We start from the raw sequence: 24,343 nt of genomic DNA, 5'->3' as shown, positions 1-24,343 counted from the left end.
TAGAAGGAATGAAGAAGGAACTCTTCAGATGTCATGTTGCAAAATGAGAATTTGGTATTTAAGAAGAGCAGTGAAATAGTGTGGCCTGTGGGCATTCTTGGGTCCTCATGGGGGTGATCTGTGAATGGATGGGAGGTTGGCTCATTGTTTTAAAAATTTTTTTTTTATTCTAGCCTGGCTCTTTCCTAGTTACCTAAAGCTGTGGCATCTAAGTCCAGCACCAACCTTAAGCATTGATGAACTGTGAAGTCACCTACAAGGTGTGAATAAAGGGCATTGGGAAGGTTCAAAATTCAACCCCCACACCCCCTGCATATCTTTCATCTTCATACACACATATGTGTGTGTGTATATATATATATATATATATATATATATATATATATATATATAATATGCCTTCATTAAAAAAAGAGATTCACACACTATTAGGCCTATACCACAACAAAATAACAAGGACAAAAACAACAATGAGGAAGAGAAAGATGATTATTGGGGTTAGATTGTGGCTCTAGGCTAAGGACTTTCAACTTTTTCCTGTAGGCAATATGGAGTCTGGGATATGCGCGCGCGCGCGCGCACACACACACACACACATATCACACACATATAGTGTGTGTGTGTGTGTGTGTGTGTGTGTGTGTGTGTGTGTGTGTGTGTATTCCTTCCAAGCAGTTCTGCTTGGTTTTCACTTCATGAGAACATCATGCCCTGCACAGGGTATCCCTGGGACAACTGTTTCCCCTCCCCTCCCCCAACATTTCCAACTTCCTTTTGGAACTCCAGTAGATTGTAAGTAAGTTCCTTGAAGGCAGGGTCTGTCCTTCTTTTTCTTATTTCTATCCCAACCTCTTAGTACAGTTCTTGGCGTGGGGCAAGTACTTAATAAATATTTATTGAATTAAAACACCCCCCCCACACACACACACACGAAACACACACATCTATATAGACACCATCTCATTCTCACTCTTTAGTTACAGCTTGCCGCCATACTTAGAGGTAGGGCAACCTGGTTTTTAATGGTAGTTGGAATAGGCAGCCACGTACATGGTTCCACCAGAAGGAAAATGGGAAGTCTTACTTCCCCTCAGTGCCCCCACCACAGTGTCTCAGCCATCCATTGACTTGGGTTCCTGAAAATGCACAATTTGCTAAGCAGTGTAGTGGTCCCAGTGGTACTGGTCTGTGTCAGGAGTCGAGGGTTTGAACACAGGCTTTGCCGTTATAGCTGTGAGATAGGGACATAATGCATAACTTTCGTGAGTTTCAGCTTCCTCACCTGTAAATGGGGATCGCTATATTTACACAAATGCCATCACTGGGGGGGCTTTATAAACCTCCATGCTTTGGAAATGGGAGCTGTTCCTATGGCCCTCTCCAGCCTTCTGTTTTAAAAGGTAGATCCTGCGGGAGCGGGGTGGAGAAGGACACTCGGTATCCAGGTATCCATCCCCTCATTGTGGGTGAATTTTTTGTTTCCTTTTTTCCCTGACAGATCTGGGTAGCCCGAGGACACAGGCCATCTAAGGGGGGCAAACCGAGAGCAGGGAAATGAAGGGAGGAGGAGGAGAGGCGTTCCTTCTGCCAAATCCAGCATGGGCACACCTCCTCTCTCTTTCCCCTTACCTCTCCTTCTCTTAGCTTTCATCCATTTCCCCTCATCTTTGTCTATGTGAGGGCCTTACCTGCAGTATGTAAGGAATCTTGTAGGGGCCAATCACTTTTTCACGAGGTTCCTTCTCAAGGGGGGCTGGTGGGAGGGCCAGGAAGGAAGGGATTGGAGAGAAGCCAATGTCCCAGGGAGCTGGGGCAGCACCTGTGACTGGCCAAAGGAAGAAGAGGGAAGTAGGAAGACCAAGGCGAGGTTGACTGTGGAGCTGGAGAGATGCAAAGGCCCAGGAGGAGGCTGGGAACCTGTTCTCTTTCGATTTCTCCCCAAGTCACCCTGCTGCCTGATTCCCGCTGATGCCACAGAGTTGCAGCCGATGCTGTGATTAGCATTTTAATGCATTTCAGGGGACCTTGTCCAAATTGCTCTGGAAATCAGAAATCAGGAGTTTATCTTCAGGTGTCCCTACAGAGCTCACAGTTCTCTTTCAATTCCAATAGGTCCAGGAAAGGGAGAAAATGTTTGCCCACCTTTGCATAGACATGCATGTGTACCTGTTTGCAGTTATATGCAAGGGAACATACCCATAAGGATGTACATACATGTACAATGCACACACATGTACACACATGTGTGTATGCATGCATGCATGTATCTCTCTATGGGAACTTGCATTCATGTCTCTCCTGGATCATGCAGACAGAAAACTGAAAAGATCTCTCTAGTTAAAAGCCAGCTGTTTCTGCTCTTCTTGACAGTGGCATGTAGACCTGTGGGCATATTCAGCAACTCAGAATCCTGTAATGCTTATGGAGTCATGTCACAGAATCCTGGGGCAGCTCAGCTTCCATGACTTAGGATGGCTGGGATACGAATATCCCCAGGAGGCCACTTTCCTTGCCTCTTCTATTACATGCTGCTGCCTTCTTCGTCTGAAGCCCTACAATTGCATCCTGACCCTCAGAACAGTACTAACTCTTCATTATATACTGCATTGTTCTCTCATTCTTCCCTGTTGTGTCTTGCCTCTTTCACTAGACTGTGAGCTCCCCAAAGGTAAACACTACCTTTCCTTCCTCCCCAGACTGAATATATTATAGAAGGTGCTCAATCCACATCTGTTAATTCATTCACACACGTAGGGCCCATTCCTAATTCTCTCAATTTAGTCCTTTTTGTTTTGTTTTTGGTGAGGCAATTGGGGTTAAGTGACTTGCCTAGGGTCACACAGCTAGTAAGTGTTGAGTGTCTGAGGCTGGATTTGAACTCAGGTACTCCTGACTCCAGGGCCAGTGCTCTATCCACTGTGCCACCTAGCTGTCCCAGTTTATTCCTTTTGATATTAGACTGGGAATAGGCCACAATCAACTTATACAGGTTTTCCCAAAAATCTTAGTGCAGTTTATCTATTTATTTATTTTTTATAACTTTAATGACTTAAAATACACTAAGACTTTTGGGATACCCTGTATAGAGTTACTGAAAGAGGTCTATTAGAAGGAAGTTCAATTAGGAATCTTAACGTCATAGAAACTTGTTTTGGGAAAAAACTTGAAAGGTCATATGGTTGAACATATTAGTTCTGAGATCTCTGCTAAAATTTTCTTGAGAGATAGATAATCATTCAGCCTCTGCTTGAATACCTCTGGTGACAGTAATGTTACTATTCCATAGGAAAACGACTTCTATTTTTAGATTGCTTTAGTTAAGCTTCTTTTTTTGGGGAAAAATATATGTATATATATGCATTTATATACACATATATAAAACATTATATATAAACATATATTAAATAGAAAAATGTATATATTATATATAAATTTATATAGACATACATATATACATCTACATACATCTCTCTATATATACAATACACACACACACATATATATACATATAAAAATATTTTTGGTTGTTGTTGAATCATTTTAGTCATGTCTGACTCTATGTGGCACTATTTGATTTTTTTGGCAAAGATACTTGAATGGTTTGCCATTTCCTTCTCCAGCTTATTTTACACATAAAGAAACTGAGGTCAACAGGGTTAAATGACTTGTTCTGGGTCATACAGTAAGTATCTGAGGCCAGATTTGAACTCATGAAGATGAGTCTTCCTGATTCTAAGCCAGTGTTTTATCTACTGTACCACCTAGCAGCTCTCTCTCTCCACCCATCTTTCTGTATGCATGTATGTGCATGTATATGTATACATGTACAAACACATGTATATAGGTATATGTGTATACATTTACATGTATATACACATATGTGTATATGTATGCATGTATATAAAGTCTTGCTGAAATACACTCTCTTGCGTGAGGAGAAACCTTAACTGGGAAGGAATTGGTAGCTATACCCAATTCCAGTCCTCTCCCCAACTGTGCTATCCTTCCAGCCCAATTCCATCTATTCTTCCCAGGATTGTGTGTTGGCATGGCTGATGTTTTTTCCACACTAGGCTTCCCAACATGCCTTGGAGATCATGTATGACTAGACCTAGCTCAGGAACCTAAGCTAGGTGAGAGAGGTCAGAGCATATAGAGAGGTGAAAGATGAGGAGGGGGAGAGCTGGGACAACCGAGGATGCTGATTCCTTCCATCCTGAGATTTCCCCTCAGACTGGTCCTGCGAAGCAGATGAACACTAGATTAGGAGCTTGGAGATATGGGCTTATACCCCAGCCTTGCCATGAACTATCTGTGGAACCCTTGGTAGGTTGGGACTAGATGATCTCTACGGTTCCTTCTTTCTCAAGTGATCTATAACATCTCTCTAGGCTCAGTAGTAGAAAAATCTGATGCCTCTACTACAGGACAACTCTTCAAATTTCAGAAGTTCTAGTATCTAGAGCTTCTAGATCATGAGTTCTTAAACCGGGGGGGGGGGGTCTGTGAATTGGTTTTCTAAATATATTCTGATAACTGTATTTCAATAAAATCGGTTTCTTTTCTTTTTTCTTTTTAAAAAAAATTTTGCAGGGCAATGAGGGTTAAGTGACTTGTCCAGGGTCACACAACTAGTAAGTGTCAAATGTCTGAGACCGGATTTGAATTCAGGTCCTTCTGAATCCAGGGCTGGTGCTTTATCCACTGTGCCACCTAGCTGCCCCAATTGGTTTCTTTTATAATCTTTTCTTTTTCATGATTTAAAAACACACCATCCTTTTGCAAAGGGTTCCATAGGCTTGCCAGATTGCCAAAGGGAACCATGCCACTTAAAAGGTTAAGAACTCTTGATCTAGAAGAATGTCTTCATTTCCTAGATAAGGAGGTCCACTGTGACCCAGCTTCATAGGAAAAATAGATAGCAAAGCTGACATTCAAACCCAGGTGCTCTGACTCCAAATCCTGGGTTCTTTTTACTATGCTATGAAGGCTTTATCACATCTTCTTGCCCCACGCCCCAAACTCCTTCCTACCTTTAGTTTCTTTAATCATTTCCCATATAGAACAGCGTCTAGACCTCCTGCCTTTCTAAATCATCTTTCTCTCGGTGTGCTCTAATTTGTCCCCTTTAAAAAAATACCCAGTGCTCAGAAGACAGTACTTGTATGCCAAAATAATTTCCCTAAAGGACAAATCTGACCATAACCCTCCTCTGCTCTAGAAACTTCGGCGACTGTTGCCTCTAGGATAAAACAAAAACTCGTCAGCTTGGCATTTAAAGTCCACCACAGTCTGTCTCCATTCTGTCTATCCAGACTTATTTTCTGTTTCTCTTTTTTTGTTTTTGGGTACTCCACATTCTAGTCAAGCTGGCTTACTTGCTCTCCCCTGAATTTGGCCTCTGTGCATTGGTACAGGCTGTCTCCCCTCCCTAGAATGCATTCCTTTCATCTGTGACTCTTAGATTCCCTAGTTTCATCAAGATTTAGCCCATATGTCATGAAACAGTGGTCCTCAAACTTTTTTGGTCTTCGGATTCCTTTACATTCTTAAATTTATTGAGGACGCCCCCACCCCGAGTTTTTATTTATGTGGGTTATAGCTATTGATATTTACTATATTAAAAATTTAAATGTCCTCATGTTATTATGAAAATAGTTTTGACCTTCTGGACTCCCTGAGAGGGTCTTGGGAACCATAAGAGGGTCCCAGGACAACAATTTGAGAACTGATGGTCGTGGTTAAGATGCTGTGCTTGGAGTCAAGAAGAGCTTCATTTGAATACTGCTTCCCACATTCACTTTGTGGCTGCATCATGTAACCCCTCAGTTTCCTCATCTGTAGAATGAATATTAAAATAATACCTGAAGTACCAGTCTTGGAGGGTTGTGAGGCTCTAGTGAGAGAATAGGTATACAGCACTTTACCAATTCTAAAGCACTTTATAAATGTCATTTATTAACAATACTCTCTTCCTTAAACAATCTTCTATTTCATGATCTATTTACTGCTTTTCATTATTATCCTCATATCTTCAGCACTTAGTGTCATATCTTGCACCTAGTAGGGAGTTTAATCATTGCTTGTTGAATGGAGTTGAATTTGGTCTGGTCAGAGAGAAGTACAAGAAGATGATTAATTATCTCCTTCTCTTGAGACTAACAGTAATGTAGCCTAAAGTGACTTTTTTTTGCTTTTTTAGCTATCTTGTCACACTCTTGACTCATGCTGGGTTTGGGGTCAACTAAAAACTTCAAATCTTTTTCAAGGAATGTGCTCCCAATTCAGGTCTCCCCCACCTTGTAGTGGTGCTGCTGAGAAGCTATTTGGGACTTGAGTCCTCATCAATGCTGTTTCAAAGTTGTCCCTTAATTTTAGTTATATAAGATAGCTAACTGTGTAGAATTTGGGAAATAGGGAGGGGGCTGTGTGCCTTCAGAAAGATAGTTTCTTATGAATTTGTTTAATGTAAATAAATACTCTATTTATCTTTGGCTGTTAATAAATTCATGCATTATTAGAAAATCCCTTATACCAGAAGACCTGCTGAGATAGATCAGCTCATTTTAAGAGATTTCCTGTTGGCAGAATTCAAAGCAGACACCTGCAGCCGGCCCTGTGCAAAAGGATTTAAATAAACACACACAGATAATTAGATCAGTTAACCTCGCAAATTAAAACAAGCACATCGTATTATCTCCAGTTTATCCTAAAAGAAAATATTAAGTTCCCCCAGATAAATAGTTTAATAAAGAGAGGAAGATGGTACACATTGGCTTCCCCCGGCCCATGTGGGCAGAAGGCAGCAGTAATCTGCCACCAGAGAGCCCTCATGGAAAGCCAGGCCCTGGTTTACCTTAATCAATACATCAAGTATTTATCGAGTGGGTGCTGTTCTTGGCACCGAGGTAGGTGCTGTGGGAAATTTAGAAGTCAGAGGCCCAGTCTGTACCCTGGAGGAGTCTTAGGGTACCCTGAGAGGGGTAGTGTGGGGAGTACAGGAAAGAATGCTGTGTCAGAAGACAGAAAACCTAGGTACTAACCCTGGACCTTCCACTAAGTGGCTGTGTGACCCTGAGCAAAGTACTTAGCCTCTCTGAACGGTAGGTTCTTCTTTGTGAAATGAGCAGAATGACACCAACCTATTGTTTCCCCATAGCCAGGGAAATGTAGGGAAAAGCAAGGGACTGAAAGATTTATCTGCATTCTGTTCCATTCTCCAGGGACTCTTTTTGTATCATCGGCTCTTTTAGCAGTCTGGTGAAATCTATGGATCCCCTCACCGAATCATGTTTGTTGCCTATATTCATGAAAAGGCTAAATTTCAGTTGGAGGTTAGTGGAAATAAAGATGTCATATATATATATATATATTCCCACCCAACTTCATAGACCCTTGGAAATCTATGTCTGTAGACCTCAGGTTAACAACCCCTGTTCTATGCAGAAGCAGCATGAAAGGCCTGTCAGGCCCAGGTCATTTTATTCATCCCCACCCTCTCTGCCATCTCTGTAGGGCCACAGTTAAACCAACCCTGTCAGGTGAAAAACGGACTTATTTTTGGAAAGGAGATTCAACTGTCTATCCCTTACAGCAAGGTTTCAAATAACAGTAATCATAGGACTTTAGATCTGAATAGGATCTGAGAGATGATTTAATCCAATCCCTTTTGTAATGTTTCATAGGCATATAGGGCTTTCAAAGTTTACAGGATGCTTTCTTCACAGCAACCCTATGAGATAGCCACTGGAATTATCACCCCCATTTTACAAACAAAGAAAAGAGAAGCCCAGTGACTTTTCCGTGGTCCTCTGGCTAGTGTCAGAAAGGGGATGCTAAGCCAGGTCCTCTACTCATTCCATTACACCATGCAGATTCTCCTCTAAGCTTTGGGGGGCAGTGTATGAATGTGGATCAAGCGAAGTCTGGGTATAGTTCCTTGGATTTCCCTGATGAGTTTCTTGATGCATTGATGACTCACTCATCTGGGTGGAGTAGGCAAATGTAGCAGAGTCATAGCTCCTAGTTCTTCCCTGGAGTAAAAGGGGGTGGGTTGATCTCTGTGCAGGGGCAGCTGGGAAAGAAAACTGGTACCTAAAGGAAGAGATTGTGGGCTGCTAGGATTCCATCTGAAATGAGATGCCCATCTTGAGAGGGCAGGGTCACTAATGCCATTAGGTCTCTATTAGTCAGTTTATGGCCAGTTTAGAGTTCAATTTAATAAACATTTATTAAGTACCTCAGTTTCCTTATCTGTAAAATGAAGGGGATTAATTAGATGTCTTCTTTTCTGTGGGGGGCAGGGCAATGAGGGTTAAGTGACTTGCCCAGGGTCACACAACTAGTTAAGTGTCAAATGTCTGAGGCTGGATTTGAACTCAGGTTCTCCTGAATCCAAGGCCAGTGCTTTATCCACTGTGCTACCTAGCTGCCCCAATTATAGGTCTTCTAAAGTCTTTTCTAGCTTTAAATCTAAGATCCTTTGAACTTATACACACATACTAGCTCTGTGACCCTGATCATGCTCTCCCACATCCATGTTGATATATATATATATATATGTCTATATAGACATATACATGTATCACATAGATATAAATAGAAAATATATCTATGGATATCTTTATATATCTCTATCATCTCTCTGTCTCTGTCTCTCTGACAGCATGTCAGGGAAGGAAGGAGGTAGCTGAAATGGGCCTTGATGAATGAGTCGAGTTTAGATTTTGATGGCTTAGAGAAGCCAGTGTCTGTCAGAGCATCCAGTCCAGAGCTCTATTCAGCTTAGAATCTTGCCATGCCTTGTCTTAACTTCGTCTTCCCCTCAAGACCTACTAGCTGAGTGTTCAGTACACTGCAGGTACTTAATACCCCTTGGTTAAACTCCTCGAATTCCCCCTTCTTTCTGTCCCAGAACTGGGCTCCCTTCCCAGACTCCCATCTTCCAAAGTAGAGGTGTTAACAAGCCCCCACCTGACCTCTAGTCTCCATTCAATGTGGATGCCAGGGATCATGCAATGGTAATTCTTGTCTCCCTCTCTACCACCACTACTCTCTAAACCCCAAGAGAGTTACTGCCAGGACTGTGGCCAGTTGCAAGCTTGCAAACTACAGAGACTCTGGTAATCAGATTAGAATCCCATCAAAACCAAGTTGTGCATCTGGGGCAGGGACCTCTGTCTTGAAAACAGCCCTGTTTTTTCAAGCTGTCTGGGACTCATTCCACTTGGCTTTATTTTGACCAAAATTGCTTTGTTTTTTTCTCTTCCCTTGCCTTCCTCCTTTTAAACACACACACACACACACACACACACACACACACTCCTAAAGCAGAAGCCACAACAACAACAGCAGTAACAATAATAATAACAAACAACCAGTACCACTACCAATAGCCACTCGCTAACAATCCTGGGGCATTTCATTTCTTTTTAGAATCATAAAATGCTAGAGTGTCAAGGAACATTAAAAATCATCTGGCCTAGATTTGTCTAATACACAGTGATTTGGGGGGTACAGCCCAAAGTATATTAAAATATAGTTGGGAGGGAGCAGCTAGGTGATGCAGTGGATAAAGCACCTGCCCTGGATTCAGGAGGACCTGAGTTCAAATCCAGCCTCAGACACTTGACACTGGCTGTGTGACACCGGGCTAGTCACCTAACCCTCATGGCCCCAACAAAAACCCAACCAAACAAAAAACAAACAACCCTCCCCCAACCCTCCCCAAAACCCAAAAAATATAATTGGGAAATAGTTAACAAAATAAATAGAAATACAAAAGAATATAGAGAATGTTAATATGCCAATATGCTCTCCTCAGGGATCCATATAAATAAATGGTTGAGTGGTCCTTGTTTCTATCTGAGTTTGACACCAAGGATCTCCTCCAACCTCCCCATTCTACAGATGAGGAACCTGAGGCAGAGAGAGGATGATGCGACTTGGCTGATGTCACATGTCTATAAGTGGCAAGTCAGGCAAGTCTAGTATAGTAGAAGAAGGTCTGAATTTGGAGTCACAGGGACTTTTGTTTAATCTTTCATTACCAGTGTGACCTTGGGCAAATCATTTGATCTCCCTCAACTCCAGTTTCCTCATCTGTGAAATGTGGGGGTTGGATGAGATGCCCTCAAAGGTCCCTTCCAGGTCTGGACCCAGGATCCTCTGATCCTGTTTTCTCATGGACAAGGCACCATCTTGGGTCTCTTAAGTGGTTTTGCTCCCCACTTCAGGCTTTTGTCTGCCTGTTTGATACTTGTCTTGCTCTGTCCTCAACGAGGACACCTGGTGGAGCCCAAGTGTTCTCCACGGGCAGGGATCAATCATCTCACTATATATGTTACTCAACTTGAGCCCCTCTCTCTAAGAATCCGTAAACCTACATTCCTATGTCACAGTCATGTTGTGTTAGCTAGATTTTATCCTGAGAAGGGAAGGACATATGGATAGAAGAGTTGCTATCATTTTGCTTCCTTGCTGAACCTCCACTGGCTTTGTGTTCTGTAAAATTAAAGGCACCCTATTTAGCCTGACATTCAAAGCTTTCTAAAAATCTCATCACATCAAACTTTACTTTCTGCAACTTGCTCCCCAATGTATACCCTTTGCCCAAGTCAAACCATTTTTTCACTCTTCCCCAAACATGCCATTCTTATTTCTATCTCTTAACCCTTGTTCTTGATGACCCCAATTTAGAGTGCTTGGCCCCCTCCTCCCTGCCGGTCCATATTTAATGTGGTGAAAAGCTAAATCTTGCTTCCTCCATGAAGCCCTCCTTTACTACTATGTAGCACATTGGTGTGCAGATCTTTTTTTTCTCTGAACTTTGGTGGTATTTATAGAAAGGCACTTTGTACTCTCTTGTAATTTTCTTTAATTACCTGAGTAATATTTCTGGGAGTAGGAGAATATTAGAGTTGGGAGGAACCTCAGATGTAATTTAGTCCAAACTCCTCATTTTACAGATGAAAAAAAAAACTAAGGCCCAGAGAGGGAAAATATTTGCCCAGGTCACATGGCTCATCAGTGGACTGTGATTTAGTTTGGATGCTCTTCATAGACTTAGACTCTGGTCTTGAGGACAGAAACCTTGCCAGCACAGGACTGGGCACACTGTAGGTGTTTTTGTTGTTCAATTGTGTTCGACTCTCTGTGACCCCCATTAAAGGTTTTCTTGGCAGATATACTGGAGTGGTTTGCTATTTCCTTCTCCAGCTCATTTTACAGATGAGGGAACTGAGGCCAACAGGGTTAAGTGACTTGCCCAGGGTCACACAGCTATTAAGTGTCTGAGGCCAGATTTGAACTCAGGAAGATGAGTCTTCCTGACTTCAGGCCTGGAGCTCTAGCCACTGTACAACCTAGTTGCCCTTTTATTGCATTCCCTTTCATTGACCACTAGAGGGAGGTATAAGTACAGATGTCTCCAGTTGCTCCCTGGAGCCCCTTAGTGGCCTAAAGTGGGGAATACTCCTCTCAAGAGAATGAACAGATCTGTAGGCCTTGGGCCCTTAGAGAAGTCTAAAGAGAAAGAGAAGGCTTTGCACTTGGGCACCCTCAGGCCTTTCTCCTTGGACCACAATTGCTTAAAAACAATGGAAAGAAGACAGAACAAAATTAAAAAGAAAAACAGTTTCTTATCACCAGTTGCTTTCAATAAACCTGCTCCAGATACCTTATGTTAATTTAGTGTTTTGCAATCTACAAAGTCTTTGCTGACACAGAAAGACAAAGAGATGGAAGAGACCTGAGAAACCATTTATTCAGCCCCTAACATTTTACCAACAGTGAAACTCTGTGAGATAGGCAGGATAGGAGAGAACAGATCTCTATCCCTCCACCATATTCACCCACACTTTGATTCTCATTCATGTCTTTCCATACATGTTCCAAAGAAAAACATATCCAGGTTATTGGTACCTCATTCAGGCTATCTATCTGCTCTCACTTAGTCTCACTGCACAGTTGCCTGACTTTTTCTTTCTCAGTCACACTTATCCTTGATGATGTCTTTTATACTACTTTTCATGTAGTGTTATCACAATTAACCTGAAAGGAAGTTGAGATTTAAAGAGAGTCAACTCCAGAGTGGGCACTGAACAAGTTCCCTTTAACATCCTACCCGTCCATGGATGGGAAAGTTGGGGATTATCAGGAGAGCCCATTATATATGATTACTGAGGCACACAGTGAACATAGTGAGATCTCATTTTACAGAAGGAAAAACTGAGGCTTCAGGAAGTCAGTGGAAGCAATTAAAGCTATAGACCTGTTAACATACTGGATGAACAGGGGTCAAGCTTGTGACCTCTGTTAATTCTGACCACAAACAGTTATAGTCCTTTAGGAACCTCTGACTAATCTTCTGGAATTTGCCCTCAATATACCTTTCTAACTTTTTCCCCAGCTATTCTCTAATATGTAACAGTAAACCTCACTTTTTCATTGACCTTGCCCATGCCACACTCATTCATAGCCTCTGAATTTTGCTTATAAGATTCCCCATGTATGGAATGTCATTCCTTCTATCCCCTCCCCCCACTCTGCCCTTCAGACTCCTTTCTGACCTTTAGAGCTGAGCTTAATGGCCACTGTCTTCATGAGGCCTTCTCTGACCACTTCCACCCACACTACTCTCCTCCTTCTCTGACCTCCTCCATAACTCGGAGTATAAGCGACACCTTCTCACCCGTGATTGTATGCTGTACTGTGTTGTTTTCTGTTTCATATGGGTTGTAAACTAGACTGTGAGCTCCCTGATAGAAGACCTTTCAAAGCCTTTAACCTAGGGCTGGGCATAGTAGGCATGAATACTTGCTGATTGAAGGCTCAGAAGGAACAAAGGAACACTTGCATCAATGCCCTAATGTTTGATTTGAAGGGACTGAATGAGTACAACTTCTTCTTCTCTCATATATGGGAGGATTGGATTAACATTGTTTTAGGGGTAGACCTGATGGTGAAGTATATTTTCCTCCATTAAGGACAATACACCCTATGATATGATCTTACCCAACTGCTTCACCTTTATCTCTCCTTTCCCCTCAGCTACAGACTCTTAGAACTGAAAAACTTGGTGGGGGCAGCTAGGTAGTGCAGTGGATACAATTCTGGGCTTGGAGTTAGGAAGTCTTGAATTTGAATTGAGCTTTAGATATTGACTAGCTGTGTGACTTTGAGTAAGTCACATAGCCTCTGTTTGCCTCAATTTTCTCATCTGTAAAAATGAAGATAATAAAAGTATTTACCTCACAGGGTCATTGTAAAGATAAAATGAGATAATAATTGTAAAGTGCTTTGAAAACCATAAAATATTATATAATTGATAATTGTTATTTTCCTAAATGAAAAAGAAACATGCAGGGATGAGGAAGATATATTGATGGAGACATTGCTCATGATTCAAGATCTCAGAGTGATGGGAAAAACACTGTATTAGGAGTCAAAAAACTTGAGTTCAAATGCCAGCTCTGTCACTACCCATATGACCCTGGACAAGCCCTTAATTCTCTCTTTCCCTCAGTTTCCTCATCTGTAAAATAAGAGGATAGGACAAGATGACTTCTTTCACTCTTCTGACTTTAAATGCATGAACAGAACATAGTCTTATCTTTCAATCATAATGGAGCATGTCCTCTTTCCTCAAAAGGGAACATCAGGGTTAGGAAACCAGAGACTTTTGGGAGAAGGGCACTGTTGGCAGCCTGTGTCACTTCATAGCATCACTTCCTCATTTGTCTACTCTGTGCCCCACAGTTTGGAGGTGAGAAGCAGGTAAGAGAGCTGCAGAGGGTGGGAAGGGACTGAGGGGTCCAGGAAATACATAACAACAAAGCCATCCATTTAGATGTGCAGAGAAAGATGAGTGGATATTCACTGTTTCTCCTTAAAATGAAATACTTTGATTGCTCCAATCACAAGTAGTTGTAAAACTACCCTGAAGAATTAACAGCCTCAGTACATGCTAACTACATCCATCATAAATTCGTCTTTAGTTTCTGTTATCATATCACTGTCTCCAGGGACCCCCGTCTTGTCATCATTTGCCCTTTATAATTTATTCATCTTGTACTTGCCTGGATCCTTTCTACTTATCATTCATCTTTACAGTTGTACATAAAATTAGATTGATCCTCCAATGGCAGGACTGTCAGAGAAAGAGAAGTTGTCATTGAATAACACATAAAGCCCATGAAGAGCTTGGAGTGTCCTTTGGGTGTCAAGGTAAAGGCAGGAGTGGGGAGGAAAAAGAGAGGGAGGAAAAAGAAGAAAGCAAAGAGATGCAAATGGAAGAGAAGAAAGGAAGGAAGAAATTATAGAGTAGTAAAAGAAAAAGGAGAGGGAAAAGGAATGGGAAGAGAGAAGGGAAGAAAATAAAAGAGAATAGAGGGAAAGAATGGAAGTGAGGAGAAAAAGAGGAGAGTGAAGGAAAAGGAGATGGAAGGGAGTAGACAGGAGAAAGTATAGAAGGGGTGAAGGGAATGAGACAGGAGGGGACCAAGGGAAAGAGGAAGAGAAAGTGTTTTTCCAAAAAAACATGATTGTGTGTTTTGACCATGTTAACTTCTTCTGTGCACTCCCTCTCCCTTCTCCTCTCCCCTCAAGCTCAGAGAAGACCATAAGGCATTTCCATGGAAATGACCCCTTTAAAGTCACAAAGGACCTGATTCAGGGGGGATGAGTGGCAGGGATGGTCCATGTCAGTTGCTGCTGACATGAGGGGGTTGAGGAAGACAGAGAGGGAGTGTTAGTTTGCTTTGTATTCCAGAGGTTGCCAGAGTGAGGACACAAAAGCCAATCTTTAACTAGTGAATCGGAACTTTAATGTTTACCAAGCAGATAGAAGCTCCCTCTCCCCCGGAGCCCAGTGAGCTGCCAGTCTGCGCTATCAAACTGTGGGAGGCCTTTGCTAAGTGGAACGCCACTCCTCTTTCTCCCTTCCCCAGAGACACTTCAAAACCTTTGATCTCCTGGGCAGAAGGAGAGGAAGACTGAGGAAGGCTGTCTTTTCCTTACAGAGCAATTGGCTGCCCAGAGCTTTGGCTGCTAACTCCATTCCATTGCCAGGCTCACACTGGGGGCCCAGGCTGCAAGCATCTGCTCTTTCCTCACATCTGGTCTGCTCCTTTGGGGTCCTCAGTTTTTAATTTGGAAACAGACATGTTCTCCTGGGAGGGTGATTTCTTTCAAAATCCAAAAGGCAGGAGAAGCATGTAGTGGGACTATTTTAATTAATAGATATCTTCTAAGCTGACCTAACTTGGAATTCAAGGCCTTCCACAAGTTATCCCCAATTGACCTTTTCAACTTGATGTTCCCAATTGATTCCCCTAACACTAAAAACTTCACTCAAGTTAGTTTGGGATACCAATAGAATCCTAGAACTGGAAAGGAACACGGTGACAGATTAGAGGCAGAATGGAGCAATGGAGAAAGCTCTGAGCTTGTAATAAGGAGGCCTGGTACAGCTGTGCCATTTGTGTTACAATGGGCAAGCCACTTAACCTATGTTAGCCTCAGCTTTCTCATCTCAAAAATGGGTATAATAATTACACACCCATTCTCATAGGGTAGCTGTGAATAAAATGCCATGTAAACCTTAACATGATGTAGAAATGTACATAGTTATTATTATCATTTAATGGTACCTAGTTCCAAAATAGGGATGCTATCCATAGTTCTTTGGACAAGTATCTTTCTGTTTGAAGACATCTAAAGATAAGACACTAACAACACCCACTCAGCTTGAACAAGGCAAAACAAACTCAATCCATCCTTTACATAGCAGCCCCCTCCCCATATCTGAAAATAGAAACACTTAGTTTCCTAAAATGTTATCCCTTCCAGGTCAAATTTCTCCAACTGGTCACCACAGGATGTATACATGAGTTTACCAAGCACCTAGGCATTCTTCCACCCATGTTCATCAATATCTTTCTCCAGTATGGTATACAGAACCTTAAATGTAGGTATTCCTCATGGTTTTGTCCTTGTACCTCTTCTTTTTCTCTCTGCTTCTCTTACTTGGTGATCTCATCTACTTTCATTGCCTCAATTGCTATCTCTTTATCCAAATCCATTTCTAACCCCATTAATTCTTTCCTGAATTTCCACATTGCTTTTTTTCAACTGCTTGTTTGATATGGTCACTGGCATCTCTCATCTTCTCAAACACATTTCCTAAACTGAAATTGACATCTTATAGCTCAATCTGATTGTCTGAATTTTAAAATGTATATTATGACCATCTTCCAAATTTTGGAAACTCAAAACTCTGACTCCCCTCTCTTTAAATTTCTACATCAGATCCACTGATAATGCTATTTCTATAATCTCTTGAATCCATGCCCTTATTTTCCTTCCCACTTCAATTTTCCTACTTCATGTCTTCATCTTTTCTCAATGAAACCATTTTAAGAACTCCTTAATTGATCTTCTTTATTTTGGTCTCAATCCTTTCTCTCATCCAGCCTTCAAACACTAATGCCCAAGCAATGTACCAGTGTAATCACAGTACCCCTTTACTATCGCTTACACTCAACAACTCGCAGGGACTCCTTATCACTTATCAATTAAACTCTAAACTCCCAATCCTAGAATTCATGGACATCTCTGATTTTGTCCCAGCTTACATGTCTAGCTTTATCACATCCTATTATTCCCCATCATGTTTTCTATAGTCTAAACAAACCGGTTACCCTTTTTAGCCCATTCTTGTTCTGATATCTTTTATCTCTCTGTAGCTTTACTTACTCATCCCTTTTGCATGAAAAGGACTCCTTCATGCCACTCCCATATTCTTCTGTTGATGTAATTTCCTTTCTTCAAGGAAGAAAGAGGCCTTCAAAGAAAGCTTGTCTCTAAGCCTTTGCTCATATTCCTTGTGCTGGAATGTTGTTCCCTATTTTTCTCTACCTATTGAAATCTCTTAAGGCCCAGTTAAAGTTCATCCTCTTTCACATTGTCTTTTTAGACTAATGTATCTGGATCCTACCTTTTTCTCTTTCCTATGGCACCCATTGTAACAACAACAACAGCAGCAGCAGCAGCACATATTTCTATAGTGCTTTAAAGGTTTGCAAAAGCCTTTATGTGGATTATCTCATTAGACCCTCACAATTGCCTTGTGAGGTAAGTACTACAGGTGTAAAACCTTAATTTTATAACTGAGGAAAGTGAGGTTCAGAAAGGCTAAGTGATTTGCCAATGGTCATGTAGTAAGTATGAATGGTCAGCTTTGAACCTAGGTTTTCCTGAATCGGTACTCTATCTTCTTTGCCTCCTGTTTTTATGCCATTTATTTGGCACTTATAACATACTACCTTGTACTGTTAATCATCTGTTCATGCTTTTTATACCTTCCCAACTAGACTGTAGGTTCCTGAGAAGAGGACCTGAATATGTTTTCTTTGTAACTCCCAAAGCACATTGTACATAATAAACATTTGAAAAAAAATTTTCTTATTTCTTGACTGATTGAAAACTTGCCCCAGGCTGTACTGTGAACTGGAAATGTGAGGTAGCACAAACTTTGGAAATAGAAGAGGATGGCAGGGTGGGGAGGAGCCAAGGGGGAGGAGAGAAAGTAGAGTAACCCTGCACGGATGTTGGCAGAAGGTTGTGTTCAAAGGAAAGGCTCTGATGAAGCTTCATGGTTTGGTAATCCCATTCTTCCCAAATCATTTCTGGCTCTGAAATCATAATCCATTTGTGACCCTGGCACAGGAGTGACTCTCTCAGCTGGCATGCAGCTTTTGGTAAGGGTTGTTCCCACTGATGTGCCTGTAATATCTGCACCTGCGCCCATTTTCAAGAACAGCCCTATACATGTCTTCTTACAGTATTTTCAGTCTCCCAGAGAGAAATACCACCTTCCTTTCTCTGTGTCTAACTGGGGGTGGGTGAGACACCATGCTACATGTTGTATTTCTTTGGTGGTGTGAGTGTGTGTGGTAGGAATGCAACAGATTCTGTTCCTATTAGAGGCAAGATGCCAATTCAGTAACTTGCTGAGAAACAGAATCTGCTGTTAGTACTATCCTTTCCCCCTTCTCTTTTCCTCCCCCCTTTCTTTCCCTCCCTCTCCTCAGTAGGGAGGTGTAAGGCTGATTTTAATGGGTTGATTTTAATGGATTTTGAAGTCTGGAAAAAAGCCTAAATCGCTGAGGTTACCAGTTTTTCAGGTTCTTATTTTCATATTTATTCCCCTGAGTCTTATAAAAAAGGGTCTGATTCAGGGGTGGTTGCCCCAAATAAGTGGTCTAGCCCACCACCCCCAACCATGCCAGTCAACTTGACCCTGGACTCAGCTGGCAGGAACACCGATTATCTGCCATTCAGGCCCCTTATCTGGTATGGCCTAGCATCGGCCCTTAACCTGAGCGTCTTAGGAGAGGGATAAACTAACGATAATAATAATAATAATAATAATAATAATAATAATAATAATAATAATAATAATACAAATTCCACTGTCTGTAATCAGAATGACTACTTTAAAGCATCATTTTTATTTACTTATTTTTCTTGCTTGCACCTGGGTGAGTCTGTGGGGGCAGCATTCTCCAGGAGCGGCAAACTGCAATCACAACATTTTTCCTATCTATTCCTTACCCTACTACCCCGAATAACATCTAGCCTCTCTGATTTACCCCCAGCCGCAGCCTCTGTCCTTTCTCATCTGCCCACACCTCCAAACAGACACACGTAGACACTCCTTCCTTTCCTTTTCCCAAACTTGCCCAACTTGTCTTTGTGATGTTGGAAAATGCCAGTGGATTTCCCAGTATGAAGGATTAGCACAGATTATGGTGAACAGTGTTAATTATCGGTGGAAAAAGAGGATAGTGCGTCGCTCCAGTGTGTTCTTGATTTCCCCTGGGCCTTTCTGCCTGGTAATAAGCCTTCTTTAATCTGGCAGGCCCCTTGGTGAAATCAGCACCACGGACAGTGATATTGATTGCTTCTGAGAAACCATCACAGCTGCTCACCCAAATTACCTTTGATATGTGACCTTTAATGTAATTACTGCAACATCAAAGTATTTCTATAAATTATTAAAGAACTAATACACTCCATCATTCATCTATTCTATTATATGTAAAATAAACAACCACAAGTTAATGTTGGATTCCGAACAATCAACACTTAGGCCTGAGTCCTGCCCCACCCCCTCTCCTCACCACTGGATGCCTCACAACAATCCCCCTCCTCCACTCCTCCACCTTCCTGAATTTCCCCCTCTTCACATCTCCTCCCCTCTCCTCTCTTATCCCCGTCTGATTCCCTGGTTTTAGCAATCTTGAAACTCTCCAGCAATCTCCCGCAGGCTGATGAAGGGCCTCCCATAACAATGTGATATTTTCAATTCCGTTCTGGTTGCCGTAAAATATCTATCACAATTTCCCCCAAAACAAAGTACCATAAACACTTTATTAATCAACACATACCTTCTCAGAAGTCTTTTGATTATCTCACAATATGGCTTTACGTTTCACATATAACATGGGATGAGGTGGCACATATTTCTGTCACCTCACAGAGCACATCCAGAAAGTAATTATTGTAAAATATGTGCAAGGAGCCACTCCACTAAAACACACAACCACACACACGGCCACCATGCCCGAGCTCAAGCTTCGCACAGAATCTGCCTGGCGCATCATTTCCATACATTTGCATCCATGTGCATATTATTAAAATGACTCAGCCCGTGCTTGGCAATAACAAATAGGAAGGCTGTGGTAATGTGAGGGCAGACACTGTATAATTCAGAAATAAAAAAATACCCCCCAAAGCCAAACCAACTGATCTTTGATTCAAAGGTCTTCTAGCTATGCTGTATCTTTCTCCTAACCCCTCCCACCCTTATTAATGGTGCTCTTGCCTCCTCCCTTTCACTGTTTGTCATCAGGGGCAAGGGAATGTAAGCTTATGTATTTATCTATATACACAAGTTTATATTCACTTGCACCTCTTTGTGTTTAAGCTATTTGTAGAACCAGACACAGATCTTCATACATGAAGTACATATGTGCCTCAGAGTGGTGTATGCTGGTCATATGTGCATGTCATATATACATTAGATATATGTGAATGTGAATACACATCTATCCATCGATCCTTGGATACAGAGAGAACCATATATATCCCTGTCACGGAGCACTCGGAGAGAAAACTTGGACCCTTGACCTGAAGAATGCTTCTTATTTTATGATGATGAACTCGCCTAGATAATAGCAGTGGCTGATATCACACCCAGTTAGGGGGGCCATAAATAATTCCCTCCTCCCACTCAGAGAAGCTATAAAACAGGATCAGGGCATGATAGTTTATCAAAGACAATGGCTGGCTCCTTAAATAAACCTAGGTGATCTCACACCCCTGAAAAGGAGCTCAGAGCATGTTTGGTGTCTGCCCTGGGATCAAGGAAACCTCTTCTTGGCTGGCCTTTGAAGAGGCCAATTTCATTAAAAAGCCACTCGGCTCTGGACTTCCTTGTGTTAAGAGTTTCCTTCCCCCATTAAACTTCTAGCTCCATTGGCAGATGATACTTTCATGTTTCTTGCCCCTCACCCCTCTGAAGTCAGAGCTGAGAAGGGATGGAAGGAGGGAGGAACCACATACATGATTCTTTCAAGGCCACAAGAGACCAGGCCCTCTGTGCCATCCCAAGGCTCCATGAAGTCTACTGGTAGCTGGAAACTGATTATAACAGAGCTGTCACCAGGCCAGGGTGGGGTTGGGGGGCTGCATCTGTGGGCAATGCAAATCCCTACCTCTACCAGATCTGGTGGGGGTGACAGCTTAAAATCTCTGACAGCTATCTTGAACCCAGAGGACTTCAGGAATACAGAAAGTGGGAGGGACATACAGAGGTATAAACAGAGGTATGTGTCCTTCCAAGGCCACCGCACTCCACCTCATATCCCAAGTCTTCCTGAGTCACATCACACCTATTCTTAGTTCTAGGTGAAACTCCATTGGTTCATCTTGATTTCATCTGTTCTCACTCCTCCATTCTGTCCTATCCCACAAACTTTCCTGTTTGTACTGACTGCCTGTGTGTTAGAACAGGTTGTTTATCTGATCTATCATGTGGAATGACTTTATGTCTTGGGGAGGAGTTGATAGCATGTCCCCAATGCTGGCACCATCCTTTGCTCAGGGAAGGGGAAGTGAATAGATTAGGATGTCATATCCTCAATTCTGGTCTTGCCTTTAGTCTGCTTTCCACTGATAGTCATGAGAGAGGGACAACATGTCAGCAACACTACCTTGACTCCACAATCCAAGGTATCTGTGCATACCCACTGTCCCTTTTCCCTCCCCAGATGCCAAGGGAAATAGAATAGAACCCAAGTTGGTGATGCAGAGGCCGGACTCACCCCGGGTAATGTCTTCTGTTCGTGCAGTGCACTCTGGGCCTTAAGGGCTGACTCCCGCTCGCAGTAAGTGAGGAAAGCACAACCTAGGAAAAGAAGGGGAGGAAAAGGTCAGTGATGGCAGCTGACCCACAGAGGGTTGGACATTGAGGCTGGGTCTTCCCCATCTCCTCCCTGCATCTCTCTTCTCTCCCTATTTCTCTCCTCTCTCTGACCTCTGTTCCCTTTCCCCATCTCACCACTGTGATCTCTCTCATCTCCATCTCTCCTCTCAGTTTCTATCTAGCATCATTTTTCTTTATGTTCCCCATGTTTCCCTGTCTCTCTCACCATCTCTCTCCACTGTCCCTATCTCTTACTTCTCTCCTTTTCTCTTTTCCTTTTTCCTGGTTATTTCCTCAGATTCTCACCCCACTCTACATCTATCTCTCATCCGTGTCTCTTTCTTCACTGTCTCCCATCTCTCTGTGTCCTCTATCCCTCCACAATCTCTTTAAATCTCTTCTCCAACTTTTCTCTCCCTGCATCTCTCCTCTCCCCCCACTCTTTGTCTTTCTTCTTCTCTTTGTGTCTCCTCTCTGAAAGTGTCACTTTTCTGCCTTTTCTCTCTCCTTCCTGTGTAAAAGCTGCTACTGTAATCTACATGCCTAAAGGACTTAAATACCCCACACCCCACAACCTCCCAGAGTGTGTCCTCCTATTTATATACACAGATATGCCGACAGATACACCCATGCTTGCCTACATGTACATAGGCAAGATTTCACATGTAGACATCCACACTAGATTCACTGAGCCCAGTTCCTGAGTCCAGAGATCTCTTACCACCAAGATCACTCCCTGACCATGAGATGGGAACAGCAGCGCCCTCTTGTGGTCACACAGAATGACAAGGTCTCTATGGATGCCCATCTCTTGGGTTCCCATGAGGAAGAGAGTGGAGGAACTGGTAGCAAGGCTCAGTCTGGTGGTTAGACATTTTGTCTCTTCTTCCTAGTCCCCACTTCCAGGCCCTTTCTCCCACCTTCCTTCTTATTCTGCCTCCTGTCCAAACATCTAGTTTCTAAGCAGCTCTAAATCAGAGAGCAAAATAATCTGATAAATGCATTTATACTCAAGCGTTAGTGACTTAATAGTTGTCCTTCTGAGGCAAGTTTTCCTTTTAACAGGGGACAAAGGCTTAACCCAAAAGAATGGTTCCTTGACTCTCTAATTGTGTAATTTTAGTCATTGTGACAGAGCAAAGAGGGACAAATAGGAGCATCTTCCTAGAACCCTGCATATGTTGTTAACTACTTATTTGTTATATAGACCAGGTCCTGGCTAGGGCAATTCTGAGAAAAGTTGAATTTCTCTAGATCATGATGCCTACATTTATAGGTCTACCAATGAGCAAACATTTTCAATATCCGGAGCAAGCTCAGAGCTCTTGAGACATACATCTCAGGGAGCCATACCATCTATTCCTGCTAGACTGGCTGCCTCACTTTCCCCTGAGCATATCATATAGTCATTTGGATCGCTGTGCTTTTATTTATGTTTTCCCTTCACCTGAAGCCTCTTCTCTCATTTCTAGCTAAATCCTACACATCTTTCAAGGTCCACCTCCTCTAGAAAGTCTTTTCTAACTACCTGGTATTAAAAGAACATCCAATTTAGAGTTAGGGGATCTGAATTAAAATCTCCTCTCTACTTACCTACTTGCTACCTGTATGACTTTGGGAAAATTATTTAATCTCTATGGACTTCAGTTTCCTTATCTGTAAAATGAGGGATTTGGATTAGACTATCTTTAAGGTACTTTCCAGCTCTAAATCTATGTTCTGATGATCCTTTGTTCTGAATTCCCCTTCTCTGAACTCATACAGCACTTAGAACGTGAATCATGTGATCCAGCCCTTGATCACACATTGTCCTATATCCATTTCTTTAATGTGTGTGAATCTTGCCTCTCCTGAGAAACTGTGTGCTCCTCAAGGATGAGAACCATTTCTGTTCTATTTCCCCAATAGCACCTAGGACAGGGATAAGCTCAAAGAAGATACTCAACAAAGACAGGGTAAATTTAATTAAATTTAACCTTTTCTCATCATCAAATCTCATTGTTTTCTTCCCTAAGGAGGGAGAGAGGAAGGGAGGGAAGGAGAGAAAGACAGAGACAGGAAGAAGCAGAGACAGAGAGGTGGACAGAGATAGGCAGATGGAAAAAGAGAGAGAGAAAGATAAGGAGGAGTTGGAGGAGAGATAGAGAGAAAGGAGAGATGAGAAACAGGGACAAGAGATGAAAGAGAAGAGGAAGATAGAGACAAAGAGATGGGGCAATAGAAGAGTAGAGGGGGAAAGTGAAAGAAGTGGGGAGAATAAGAGAAGAGAAATAGGGAAGAGAAGAAGGAAATAGAGATGGAGGATAAGAGAAAAAAGAGGGGAAAAGGCATGGAGAGAAGGGAGAAAGAACAGAGGTTTGGTGTAGGGCATGGGAGACAGATATCCTCTATTCATTTCATGTAGGTGTGCTGTCTCTCCCCACCCCCCCCCCGCCCTTCCCGTCTTCTCTCTTTCATGTGGTCCTATCCTCCTGAAATGAGCCAGGCCAGCCTGGAGCAGAATCTCTCCTTGCTCCCATTCCCCACCACCGATCCCTGATGATCATGCCTGGCAGCAGCCACCCTCCCCCATCCACTCCATAGACGGTTATTGATGGAGACACCCGGGGAGGAAAATGAATAGCGGTCAGAGGCCTCTCTGACGTCTTCCCTCGTGCTGTCGCCCTCCTCTCCCTGGGGTGTCTTTCCACCCTTCCCCTCAATTGTGTCATCTGGCTGTCTGTTCCACCGACATCTGAGGCTCCGGCTTCTAGTGCCTCTGTACAAAGCATGCTGGCGGAGGCCAGTAACTATTTGAGGATGTTCTCAGGTACAGCATTAGAGGAGAAGTTGCTTGTCTTCGCAATCCCCTTG

General features: G+C 42.5%; 1 protein-coding gene across 33 annotated transcripts in view; it reads right to left on the bottom strand.

Annotated features, from left to right (window-relative positions):
- Positions 1–24,343, bottom strand: part of CELF4 (CUGBP Elav-like family member 4) — a 585,818-nt gene that overhangs the window by 416,464 nt on the left and 145,011 nt on the right. For all 33 annotated transcript variants that reach the window (XR_006354073.1, XM_043975762.1, XM_043975767.1 and 30 more), the window contains exon 2: positions 21,390–21,472. Coding sequence is in view for 32 of the 33 variants with exons in the window: in XM_043975762.1 (XP_043831697.1) it covers positions 21,390–21,472 (83 nt within the window). In the remaining variant the exon portion in view is untranslated. The remainder of the gene's footprint in view (positions 1–21,389; positions 21,473–24,343) is intronic.

This window comes from Dromiciops gliroides, chromosome 1 (genome assembly GCF_019393635.1).
Source record: "Dromiciops gliroides isolate mDroGli1 chromosome 1, mDroGli1.pri, whole genome shotgun sequence".
In the NCBI taxonomy this organism is placed as follows: domain Eukaryota; kingdom Metazoa; phylum Chordata; class Mammalia; order Microbiotheria; family Microbiotheriidae; genus Dromiciops; species Dromiciops gliroides.
Note: the sequence above shows the minus strand (reverse complement) of the source record. Positions and strands in the feature narration are given on the sequence as shown.